The 13,669-nt window shown below is 46.6% G+C and overlaps 1 protein-coding gene across 1 annotated transcript in view; it reads right to left on the bottom strand.

The window, feature by feature from the left end:
* Positions 1 to 13,669, bottom strand: part of CHSY1 (chondroitin sulfate synthase 1) — a 197,287-nt gene that overhangs the window by 156,394 nt on the left and 27,224 nt on the right. Inside the window, exon 2 of the mRNA XM_030189746.1 lies at positions 9,084 to 9,579. Coding sequence (XP_030045606.1) covers positions 9,084 to 9,579 — 496 coding nt within the window. The remainder of the gene's footprint in view (positions 1 to 9,083; positions 9,580 to 13,669) is intronic.

A 13,669-nucleotide genomic window follows, 5' to 3' on the forward strand; every position in this document is an offset into this window, starting at 1 on the left:
GTCCACCCAGACGACCCCTAAAGCAAGCCAAGGCCGCTACTTGAACCTTTAATGTGCTTAACGATAGCGCCTTATCCATTCCCTCCTGCAAGAATGCCAAAATAGATCCGAGAGGAGCCGATTGTGGAGAAATGCCCGCCAAAGAACACCAAGCCACGAACATCCTCCAAACTCTAGCATACACTGCCAAAGTTGAGCGTTTGCGTGCCTGCAACATTGTGGCAATAACCGCTTCTGGATAACCTTTGCGCCTCAGCCGTAAGCCCAAACTAGGCGTGATCCTGCATGACTACCGGACCCTGATGGAGGAGATCCGGCAACAGAGAGATGAAAAGGTTCGTCGATCAGAAGACGAATCAAGTCTGCATACCAAGGACGCCTGGGCCAATCCAATGCAATGAGAATCACCGGGCCCGGATGCCGAGCTATCTTGCTGACTATTCGACCGACCATCGGCCACGGAGAGAAAACATACAGGAGCTCCAACGGCCACGGCTGAAGAAGAGCGTCTATGCCTTCGGAGCCAAACTCTCTGCCTCTGCTGAAGAAACGGGGTGCCTTGGCATTGGAGTAGCGAGCCATCAGATCCAACACTGGTCCCCCAACGATGTGCAATCTGATTGAACGCCTGCTGGGAGAGTTCCCACTCCCCGGCATCCAAGCGATTCCGACTGAGGAAGTCGGCCTGAACATTCAGCACCCCTGCTATGTGAGCGGCTGACAAGAGGACCAGATGCCTCTCTGCCCAACGACAAAGAACGGCCGCCTCTTCCGCCAACGGAGCACTGCGAGTTCCACCTTGTCGATTGACGTACGCCACCGCCGTCGCATTGTCGGAGAGAACTCACTGGTTGATCCGTCAATAGAACTTCGAAAGCTAGGAGAGCCAACCGTATCGCCCGAAGCTCCAAGAGATTGATCTGCATTCTGGATTCCAACAGAGTCCAACTGCCCTGTGCCGAGCGCCCAGGACATTTTGGAATTTATATAAAAAAAAAAAAAAAAGATTTTAGCGGAATTAGAAAAGGTTCAAAGAAGAGCAACCAAAATGATAAAGGGAACGGAACTCCTCTCTTATGAGGAAAGGCTAAAGGGGTTAGGGCTCTTCAGCTTGGAAAAAGAGAAGGATGAGGGGAGATAAGATTGAGGTCTACAAAATCCTGAGTGGTGTAGACCAAGTAAAAGTAAATCAATTTTTTACTCATTCCAAAAGTACAAAGAGTAGGGGACGCTCAAGGAAGTTACATGGAAATACTTTTAAAACAAATAGGAGGAAATATTTTTTCACTCGACGAATAGTTAAGCTCTGGAACTCTTTGCCAGAGGATGTGGTTAACAGCGGTTAGCATATCTGGGTTTAAAAAATGTTTGGACAAATTCCTGGAGGAAAAGTCCTTAGTCTGCTATTGAGACAGACATGGGAAGCAACTGCTTGCCCTAGGACTTCTAGTATGGAGTGTTGCCACGATTTAGGTTTTTGCAAGGTACTTGTGACCTGGCTTGGCCACCGTTTGGAAAACAGGATACTGGGCTAGATGGACCATGGTCTGACCCAGTATGGCTACTCTTATGTTCTTATTGCTGTACCAGGTGTAAATGGGAGTTGGGGTAGTTGATGACAAACCCAAGCAGCTCCAATTCCCAATTAGTTCTCTGCATGGATTGGCTGATCAAGAGCATAATGAGGGAAGGTGTTCAATCGCCCAGATAGGAAAACACCGGAATGCCCAGTCTGCATAGTGCCAATACATTTTGCGAATAAACTGGGAGCAGACAAGGCTAAAAACAGCAGGATGCACTGCTGGCAGTGGTATTTCCCTACTTGAAATCTGGAGATACTTCCTTTGACTTGGGAGTATCTGAATGTGGGTATAAGCATCCTTTAGGTCCAGAGAGAATAGCCAATCATTCTTCTGAATCATGGAAAGAAGGGTGTTCAGAGATATCCTGAACTTCTCCACCACATATTTCTTCAGGGCTCTAAGATTCAGGACGGGACAATATCTCCCTATTTTCTTAAGTACTAGTAAGTCCTTGGACTAGAGCCCTTTTTCCTCTTCTCAGGGTGACATGGATTTGACTGTATTGGCCTTTAGAAGGACGGAGCTCCTTTGCAAGTATTTCCCAGTGCTGAGAGCTGAAGTAAAATGCTCTTGACGGTCAATTTGGTGGTCTTTTTTTTGCAAATAGAGTAGGTAACCTAGTCAGCCATTTGGAGAACCCAATGAAAGGGGCCACCTTTCATAGTAAAACTTCAGTCACTGCCGAGGATCCAAGATGGCGTCTGAGGCGGATGTGCGAGCGGACACCTCCTGAACGCCAAGTGATTCCCTTGAGCATTGGACTTTTCTAACACCCATCATGGGAAAAAGAAAAGGGAAACCCCTTGTGCTCACCTCCTCGAGACAGGGAGAATCTTCCACCATGCGGCAGGGAACATTGGACGTGATAGTGGTGCGCACGCCGGGATCCTTGATGATCGCTTCGACGGCTCCGAAGTTTTTACCGGAGCACGTCTCTTTGAGTCCTCCCCCCTTCACAGCCCCTCCGAGACCTGCAGGTGAAAAAGCGGCGTCGGAGGAACAGCGTCATGAGGGCTCCGGAGATGGTTTAGCCCTTGGGGCTGTAGTAGGAGGCCCCGTCGCAACTTCCTCTCCAGCGGAAACATCAGGGCAGTCAGGACTTCGGTCCGGGAGTCTGCCGTTGCAGGAGTCGCCTGCAGGAATTATCGGAGAACGAAATAGAACGGCTGCGGTAACCCTAGAGATGGTATGGGAAGCTATTCAAGGCACGAACGCTACTCTAGAAAGAATTTCAACGACAACACAAGTAGAACTAATGGAGATAAAAACGGAGCAGGAGAATTTCAAGGCCAAGCTTGAAGCCCAGGACACTAAAATGGAGACTTTGGACAGTGAGGTACAAACTTTTAAAACTTTTACTGCTTTAGTTTCCAAAGAAAAAAATATTCAAAATAGGAAATTTGAACATTTAGAGAACCAGCTTCGTAATAATAATTCGCGGATACTGAACTTTCCAAAATCTCCATTAATTGCCCCATTGGAGATGTTTAAGAAGTACTTGAAAGAGGTTTTACATATTCCGGAGGAAACTATACCACCAATGACTAAAATTCAATATATAACGAATTCATTCGGCTGTGGGGGAAACCCCACAAATGAAAACAGAATTTCTCAAGGATTCACTTGAAATAATAACGGAGAGATTTAAGTACATAAGTAATGCCATACTGGGAAAAGACCAAGGGTCCATCGAGCCCAGCATCTTGTCCACGACAGCGGCCAATCCAGGCCAAGGGCACCTGGCAAGCTTCCCAAACGTACAAACATTCTATACATGTTATTCCTGGGATTTTGGATTTTTCCAAGTCCGTTTAGTAGCGATTTATGGACTTGTCCTTTAGGAAACCGTCCAACCCCTTTTTAAACTCTGCTAAGCTAACCGCCTTCACCACATTTTCCGGCAATGAATTCCAGAGTTTAATTACACGTTGGGTGAAGAAAAATTTTCTCCGATTTGTTTTAAATTTACTACACTGTAGTTTAATCACATGCCCACTAGTCCTAGTATTTTTGGAAAGCGTGAACAGACGCTTCACATCCACCTGTTCCACTCCACTCATTAATTTTATATACCTCTATCATGTCTCCCCTCAGCCATCTCTTCTCCAAGCTGAATAGCCCTAGCCTCCTTAGTCTTTCTTCATAGGGAAGTCGTCCCATCCCCGCTATCATTTTAGTCGCCCTTCGCTGCACCTTTTCCAATTCTACTATATCTTTCTTGAGATGCGGCGAACAGAATTGAACACAATACTCAAGGTGCGGTCGCACCATGGAGCGATACAACGGCATTATAACATCCTCACACCTGTTTTCCATACCTTTCCTAATAATACCCAACATTCTATTCGCTTTCCTAGCCGCAGCAGCACACTGAGCAGAAGGTTTCAGTGTGTTATCGACGACGACACCCAGATCCCTTTCTTGGTCCGTAACTCCTAACGTGGAACCTTGCATGACGTAGCTATAATTCGGGTTCTTTTTTCCCACATGCATCACCTTGCACTTGCTCACATTAAACGTCATCTGCCATTTAGCCGCCCAGTCTCCCAGTCTCGTAAGGTCCTCTTGTAATTTTTCACAATCCTGTCGCGAGTTAACAACTTTGAATAACTTTGTGTCATCAGCAAATTTAATTACCTCGCTAGTTACTCCCATCTCTAAATCATTTATAAATATATTAAAAAGCAGCGGTCCTAGCACAGACCCCTGAGGAACCCCACTAACTACCCTTCTCCATTGTGAATACTGCCCATTTAACCCCACTCTCTGTTTCCTATCCTTCAACCAGTTTTTAATCCACAATAGGACAAAGGACTTTGTTGGTGTCCTTCGCATTCGAGCTAGACCGTAATAATGTCTTTAAGTTGTACTTTTGTAACATAAATGAAGAATTCTTAGGGGCAAAAATTCAAATATTTCCTGACTTATCCAGGGATACTCAAAAAAGGAGGAAGGCGTTTTTAACTTTGAAGCCTAGGCTGATTAGTATTGGACGCTCCTTCCTCCTTAAATATCCCTGTAGATGTGTAGTACGATTTAATTCTCAGAATTATATTTTCTTTGAGCCTGAGAAGCTTCAGGAATTTATTATTGGTAAAGAGTAGAGATTCATGCCTTGACTTATAAGCTGAGATCGGCTGCGCTCAAAAAGAATTCTTCCGCCTTTATTAGTTTAATAATTCTTTAAATAATATTTCTTTGATCTTGGATCCAGTGTTGTGGTCTAATAATGTAGGAAAAAAGGAGGGGTAAATATATATATATATTTTTTCAACTTCCTGAGTGTTGTAATATTGTATTCTCTCCTTTTTCCGTATTTCTGATTTTATGTATATGCATAAATGATAATGTAAAATGATAAAAAATAAAATTATTAAAAAAAAAAAAAACTTCACAGTCACCCTCTTCTCAGAAGGTTGTGTGGAACAGGCACTGATTGTAGCTATGCTCTAGTGCAAGCCAGTCAAAAAAAAAAAAAAAAAAAAAAAAAAAGTTTGTCCCTTGCTTTGACCAGAGGTGCAGGCTGGGATTTCTAGGAGCACTAGGGTTGGGAAGGAGTGAACCTACACTTTTGACAGGAATAGGTTCCCTCCTACCCTTCCTCTCCAAACTACTTGAGCGCCGTTCACAGCCGCTGCCTCGATTTCCTCTCCTCTCAGGTCATCCTCGATCCACTTCAATCCGGTTTTCGCCCTCTACACTCGACAGAAACAGCACTCTCTAAAGTCTGTAATGACCTGTTCCTTGCCAAGTCCAGAGGCCACTACTCCATCCTTATCCTCCTTGATCTATCCGCTGCGTTTGACACTGTCAATCACGATTTACTTCTTGCCACACTGTCCTCATTTGGGTTCCAGGGCTCTGTCCTCTCCTGGTTCTCCTCCTCTCTCTCCCATCGTACCTTCAGAGTACATTCTCACGGTTCTTCCTCCACCCCCATCCCGCTCTCTGTAGGAGTTCCCCAGGGATCTGTCCTTGGACCCCTTCTTTTTTCAATCTACACCTCTTCCCTGGGCTCACTGATCTCATCTCATGGTTTCCACTATCATCTTTATGCTGATGACACCCAGTTGTATCTCTCCACACCAGACATCACCGTGAGACCCAGACCAAGGTATCGGCCTGCTTGTCTGACATTGCTGCATGGATGTCCAACCGCCACCTGAAAATGAACATGTCCAAGACCGAGCTTATAGTCTTTCCACCAAAGCTCACCTCTCCTCTTCCTCAGTTGATAACACCTTCATCCTCCCCGTCTCATCTGCCCGCAACCTTGGAGTCATCTTAGACTCCTCCCTCTCATTCTCTGCGCATATCCAGCAGACAGCCAAGACCTGTCGCTTCTTCCTCTTTATCAGCAGCAAAATTCGCCCTTTCCTCTGAACACACCACCTGAACTCTCATCCACGCCCTCATTACCTCTCGCCTTGACTACTGCAACCTTCTCCTCACTGGCCTCCCACTTAGCCATCTATCCCCACTTCAATCCATTCAGAACTCTGCTGCTCGTCTTATATTCCGCCTGAACCGATACACTCATATTACCCCCCTCCTCAGGTCGCTTCACTGGCTTCCGATCAGATACCGCATTCAGTTCAAGCTTCTCCTTCTCATCTACAAATGCACTCAGTCTGCAGACCCTCATTACCTCTCCACCCTCATCTCCCCTTACGTTCCCGCCCGAAACCTCCGCTCACAGGACAAATCCCTCCTCTCAGTACCCTTCTCCACCACCGCCAACTCCAGGCTCCGCCCATTCTGCCTCGCCTCACCCTATGCGTGGAATCAACTTCCTGTGGCCCTACGCCAAGCCCCCTCCCTACCCATCTTCAAATCCTTGCTCAAAGCCCACCTCTTCAATGTTGCCTTCAGCACCTAACCTTAAGACTGCCCCAATTTGACTGCCACTACTTGATTGTCTGTACATTTGTCCATTAGATTGTAAGCTCTTTGAGCAGGGACTGTCCTTCTATGTTATATTGTACAGCGCTGCTTAACCCTAGTAGCGCTTTAGAAATGTCAAATAGTAGTAGTAGTAGTCCTGAACCACAGGCTCCAGGTCAGAGGCACAGCCATGAAAGCATGCATCCCCACATCCAAGGCAGAGAGTCTGGACACCACATCAGAAGGGTTAAATGTACTTCTAGCCAAATACTTTCCACACTGCTGCTATTTTGGCCAGCTGGCAAAGCTCTGCAGCCTATTCCACAGGGAGTGTCCACAAAGTCAAGCACATTCTGCACCACAGACCAAGTAGACGCTCATGTACAGCTGGTAAGCCTGAATGCAGGAAGCAAGCATCGAGGCCTTATAAATCTTTCTCCCAAAGGAGCCCAGCATCTGAGCTTCCCTGCCTGGAGGAGCAGACACACAAGTCTTCAAAACTTCTCGTGCTTTTGGAGAGTGGATTAGACAGCAGTGCCTTCTGGATTCTGTAAAGAAAACTGACCTTAGGAACCACCTGCACAGAGAAATGGGGGTCTCCCAACTCTTCATCTGTACATCCTAGAGAACTCTGTGAAGGGGTACAGCCACAGCTTCTCTAGGTGGGCAGTGAAGGATGGTAAACAATTCCACCCTGGGCTCATCCTCCGTATCCAACTTAAATGGTATGGCTTACTCCATTCCCCTGACAGAACCTGTTAAGGAGGAGAGCTCCTTGGGTGGGGATTTTCTTCCCTCCTGAGCAGATTGTATACTGCAGAACCTCTCCTCCAAGAAATACTCTGGCTCCTCTTCACACTCATCAAAACACTCATCATGGGAGGTATGAGTCTGCGCCTGCCTCTATCTACTGGCCTGAGGTCCAGGCGCCAAGGTACAAGAATGCTATGCAACTCCAGAGGAGCTTTCTCTTCAGACACTGAAAGAATCACTGCAGTGGTTGGTGCCAGCTTCGATGCCCAGCAAGGTACCAACGTTGACGAACACTCAGGTAGATCTTAGGCCTCCAAGACAGAGTGGGCTGGTGCTATGGCTGGCCCAAGCGTCTCAATGCCTGTGCACTGCTGCAGCAAGCCTGCCAATTCCTCTCTGAGCATGGCATAGAAGCGTTCGACGGCAGGCATCAGTAAAGACTGAGCTGGGGTCAGAATGGAGACAACCGAATCTGTATTCCAGCTGCATCAGCACTGCAACTATAGAGGAGTAAAGGCCCCAGAGCTCCCGGCACCGTGCTTCGAGTAGGACCAGTGCTTATGCTTAGTACATAAGTACATAAGTAGTGCCATACTGGGAAAGACCAAAGGTCCATCTAGCCCAGCATCCTGTCACCGACAGTGGCCAATCCAGGTCAAGGGCACCTGGCACGCTCCCCAAACGTAAAAACATTCCAGACAAGTTATACCTTAGCTCGATTCTCAGCACTGGGATCCCTCAGTGCCAACAAATTGAATCCAAACGTCTCCTTGGTGTCTGGCCCCAGCACTGGATGTCAAGGCAGCCATAGCCGATGCACTCCCAGTGTCTGACAACTCTAGCAGCCATTTGAGACCAATGATGACGACGATGGACCGCACTTGGCACCAAAATGTTTCTTGCACTGGTCCTCTCTACATTTCTGGGTCCTTTTCTGTACAAGCAAACACAAAGGCTTTGTGGCTTGGGCCCAGACAGGCACCAAATATGGGGTCAGTCCCAGAAATGACCCTGTTGCATCAGGCACAGCACTTAAGCCACTGGGAACTTTTTTTTGGACATGAAGGGGAAAAAACAATGTCGATACAAAATCAAATGGCTCAATGTGAAGGAACTCACCTGTGGTCAAAAAGGTCAAAGTTACCCAGACAATTCTGGGACCTAAGAGGGACAAATGGCGCTGAAAAATAAAAAAAAACAAACAAAATGGCTGAAAAGGCTAGGAAGAAACTAAAGGGGAAAAGGAAGACACACAATAAGAACAAGAAGGACCAAATCTTGTGGCAAGGCATCAAAACACAAAAATTCTCTGACAAACTGAAGAGAGACCACCAATGCAATTCCCCTGCTCCATGGTAAAACAGACCGATGGTCCCGTGTTGGGTAGGAAGGCACTCGAGCACACACAGTAGGTCACTGCTAAAAGCCTCTTAAGCATATTATGCTAGAAAGCATCCACACCAGGGCTCCATCAGGTGACATCACCGATATGTGAGAAACAATGTCCTACTTGTCCCCGGAGAATGGCTAGTACCCTATATTCTTCGCTTCTTTTTCTGATAAGCTATTTGACCTCTAGAACCATTTACATTAAAAAAAAAAAAAAGTGCAATTTATGCAGTATGATGCAACAAAATGATAAATTATCCTCAGCGAGTGAAAAAGTCGCAACAGTATCAGTCACATGATAGAAACCAACTTGTGGGAAACAGAGACACTAAAACCAACCATCTCACAGCCGTCTGCAATATCTCAAACAACACAGCCGTGAGTGGTCTCAGCGTTCCCTTTCAGTTTCCCACAGCACTTCCACTATTTTAAAACAAAGGAAACTTAGTGCTCACCTTTTCACTATTCACTTACCTCATAAGACCAGACACACTGTACACCAGCAAACCTTCGCACACACCGTCCAACCTCCACATCCTCATGCGTGGTGAACATCTCTTGCAGGCACTCTCCAATGTGAGGCACCATCTTTCTTAGTACCTCCCGGCTCATGATAACTCCAGGTCCACCCATGCAAAAGTTCTCCCCGGGCTCCAGGGCCAGTTTACCCATCTCCTCTGTTGTGCCCAGACCAGTCTGCCCAAGAAAGAGAGGTTCACTACTGTTCAAACTCCTCAGGAAGCTTTCCAGTCGGTCCCCTTTGATGTACACGTCGTCGTCAGCCCTCATAAACCACTCATACTTGTCCAGGTAGTGATCATGCATATACTTCAGCATCATGAAGGATTTTTTCTGGGGTGGGTAAGCGTCATCCACTCCTGGCAGCGGTACAATGGGTATAGGGATAGATGTGTCCGAGCCCTCACTGGAAAAGAACTCAACTCTTCCAGGAATAGTACTGGCCCAAGATCTGAAATATAAACAAAATCATCATCAGACAAAAAGGTATCAGCTGATAAACTGAAGTCATCTATAATCCATCCTGCATAAGTCAACTAAATAAGACCAATCAAGCAGAAACGGAAATACCTTGGGGGGGGGGGGGGGGGGGGGGGGGGAGAAACATGCTAAACCTGGAGATTTCAGAACAGTACATGGGGCTAGTCTAGAGACTAGTGCTATGCATTTGTATGAAGGGATGCAGGAGCAGGAGCAGGGGCAGGGAGTCCTTGCCATTACCTAGTGACATGTAGCCACACATAAGTCTATATTAACTGAGTTCCAGAAGGCGCAGCAGTTTATGGCCCCCCAGCTGAGGGCTGAAGTGGCTGGGCAGAGCTGAAAGGAAGAAATAAAAAATAGAAAGTAGCTGGGGTTTTACCCCTAATGAAGGCTCATGGTTCTGCAGCCCAGTGGAGTTTAGCTCCAAAATTGGAAGCTCACAAGTGAAGGAAACTGCTAATCCAAAATAAACAGGATGTATCATATTTGGGGCAACAAAGGAATGCGTTTCTTCACTGCACTTCAGAAGTACATATTCACTCTTTTACCCTCCCTAGGTTTTCCATAGAGACAAATTTCTATTGGAGCTTGAATCTATTATCTTTCAGCTTAACTACATACAAAATTCTTATGTTTGGTTGTAGGATGTATACATTCTTTAAAATAGGGTTACCATATGTCCAGATTTACCCGGTCATATCCTCTTTTTGAGGACATGTCCGGGCAACCGGGTGGGTTTTGCCAGCCTGACCATTTGTCCAGAAATCCGGACAAACGGGCAGATTGCTAGCCTCCCCTCCCCTTACTTACTACTGCCCTGGTGGTCTAGTGACCTCTTTCCTGCCCGGAGACCTGCCCTGCATGCATCCTTCCTGTTCGTGATCTTGGCGCAGATTCAAAATTGCCGCCGAAAGTTGACGTGACCTCGCGAGACTTCAACTCTGAGGCCATTTTGAATTGGCCCCGAGATCACGAACAGGAAGGATGCATGCAGGGCAGCGCTCCGGGCAGGAAAGAGGAGGCTCTTTCCTGCCCAGAAAACGTCACTAGACCACCAGGGCAGTAGTAAGGTAAGGGGAGGGGGGTGACAGGGGGCAGAGCGAGGGCGTGAAAGGGGGCGGATCATGTGTCCTTTTTGGGGGACAAAACATGGTAGCCCTTAAAAGATGTGTGCTGCTTTTTTTTTTTTTTTTAACAGATTCGCCCCTTCCCCCCCCCCCCCCCAATGTGCCAAGTTTCTTTAGATACAACAAAACGCTATGTAGAAAATGATGAAGAAAAAGCCAATTTGCTAAATAGATACTTTTGCTCTGTTTTCACAGAAGAAAATCCTGGAGAAGGACCGCTAGGGACTGGCAAAAGTACACCTGAGAATGGAGCGGATAGAGCACCGTTCACGGAAGAGAGTGTTTATCAACAACTTGGAAAGCTAAAGGTGGACAAAGCCATGGGACCGGACGGGATCCACCCCAGGATATTGAGGGAGCTCAGAGAGGTTCTGGCGGGTCCTCTTAAAGATTTGTTTAATAAATCATTGGAGACGGGAGAGGTTCCGAGGGACTGGAGAACGGCGGAGGTGGTCCCTCTTCACAAAACTGGTGATAGGGAAGAGGCTGGAAACTACAGGCCGGTAAGCCTCACTTCTGTTATTGGTAAAGTAATGGAAGCGATGCTGAAGGAAAGGATAGTGAATTTCCTGGAAGCAAATAAGTTGCAAGATCCGAGACAACATGGTTTCACCAAAGGGAAATCGTGCCAAACGAATCTCATTGAATTCTTTGACTGGGTGATGGGAGAATTAAATCAAGGACGTGCTATGGACGTAATCTATTTAGATTTCAGCAAAGCTTTCGACACGGTTCCCCACAGGAGGCTCTTGAATAAACTAGATGGGCTGAAGATAGGACCCGAAGTTGTGAACTGGATTAGGAACTGGTTGACGGGCAGACGCCAGAGAGTGGTGGTGAATGGAGTTTGCTCGGAGGGAAAGGTGAGTAGTGGAGTGCCTCAGGGATCGGTGCTGGGGCCGATTCTGTTCAATATATTTGTGAGTGACATTGCCGAAGGGTTACGAGGTAAAGTTTGCCTTTTTGCGGATGACACCAAGATTTGCAACAGAGTGGACACCCCGGAGGGAGTGGAAAACATGAAAAAAGATCTGAGGAAACTAGAAGAATGGTCTAACGTTTGGCAATTAAAATTCAATGCGAAGAAATGCAAAGTGATGCACTTAGGGAGTAGAAATCCAAGGGAGACGTATGTGTTAGGCGGGGAGAGTCTGATTGGCACGGACGGGGAGAGGGATCTTGGGGTGATAGTATCCGAGGACCTGAAGGCGACAAAACAGTGTGACAAGGCGGTGGCCGTAGCTAGAAGATTGCTAGGCTGTATAGGGAGAGGTGTGACTAGCAGAAGAAGGGAGGTTTTAATGCCCCTGTATAAGACGTTGGTGAGGCCCCACCTGGAGTACTGTGTTCAGTTTTGGAGGCCGTACCTTGCGAAGGATGTCAAAAAAATGGAAGCGGTGCAAAGAAAAGCTACGAGGATGGTATGGGATTTGCGTTCCAAAACGTATGAAGAGAGACTTGCTGACCTGAACATGTATACCCTGGAGGAAAGGAGGAACAGGGATGATATGATACAGACGTTCAAATATTTGAAAGGTATTAATCCGCAAACGAATCTTTTCCGGAGATGGGAAGGCGGTAGAACAAGAGGACATGAAATGAGATTGAAGGGGGGCAGACTCAGAAAAGATGTCAGGAAGTATTTTTTCACAGAGAGGGTGGTGGATGCTTGGAATGCCCTCCCGCGGGAGGTGGTGGCGATGAAAACAGTAACGGAATTCAAACATGCGTGGGATGTGCATAAAGGAATCCTATGCAGAAGGAATGGATCCTCAGAAGCTTAGCTACAATTGGGTGGCAGAGCAGGTGGGGGGAAGAGGGGTTGGTGGTTGGGAGGCGAGGATAGGGGAGGGCAGACTTTTATACGGTCTGTGCCGGAGCCAGTGATGGAAGGCGGGACAGGTGGTTGGGAGGCAGGAAAAACTGCTGGGCAGACTTATACAGTCTGTGCCCTGAGAAAGACAGGTACAAATCAAGGTAAGGTATACACATGAGTTTATCTTGGGCAGACTGGATGGACCGTGCAGGTCTTTTTCTGCCGTCATCTACTATGTTTGCATGTTGTGCCAAGACAACAGTGTCAAAGAGTTGCACAGAAAGCTTAAGGTTCACAAGATGAATAAAAACCAGATTCAGGCAAAGGAGAGAAAAGCCATCTTTTTGATATAGCAACATTCAACAGCCAGCTGAACACTTCCTAAAACCACAGCAGCCACCCAGTAATAGTGAGCAGTAATGTAAATAAAACATTTTTACAGGCTCTGAGCATACAATAAAGCTAACTTGTCCCCTTACTCTAATATTTACATCAAGCAAATGCACATACTAGAAGCACATTACTGAGAAATATGAACACATGGCAATGCCATAATTTTCAGGCTAAAAATACAGCCTATGTTTGAAGCACTGCCCAGTTTCTGCAATGGTACTTCTCCAATAGACCTTCTGGTTTTAAAGAAAAAAAGGGTCTGAAGTGCTACCAGTTTCTGGAGAGGATTTTATAGAAGCAGCATTCACAGACCCTTGGGAATAGAGTCTTTCAGTCACAGAACACCTACTGTCCAGGCTGCACATGTACTGTGTTCTGGAAGCAGTCACAGTCTCTGGTCTCCAGCCAAGAATCACTGCTGCAATGACTAGGCTACTCAGGGGGGGTCAAAAGGGTAAATACACCAGGGGAACTTCCAGACTGCTACAAATGAAAGCTTCCAGCCAGAATCTAGAGATGGAGCCCCAGTGGAACAGTTTGTAATACCCCAGGGTATTAGGAAACAGACACCAGAAATTCAAAGGTCATTCAAGGGTTAACCTGGAGTGAACACTGTTAGAGTGAAATCTGCACATTAACTGCCTATGCTTTGGAAAGTTTCCTCACTGTGATCAAAACTAAGAAGTACTTGTTCATGAGAACTGCTGAATGCTAGATATGTA

The sequence above is a fragment of the Microcaecilia unicolor genome, chromosome 1 (assembly GCF_901765095.1).
Source record: "Microcaecilia unicolor chromosome 1, aMicUni1.1, whole genome shotgun sequence".
In the NCBI taxonomy this organism is placed as follows: domain Eukaryota; kingdom Metazoa; phylum Chordata; class Amphibia; order Gymnophiona; family Siphonopidae; genus Microcaecilia; species Microcaecilia unicolor.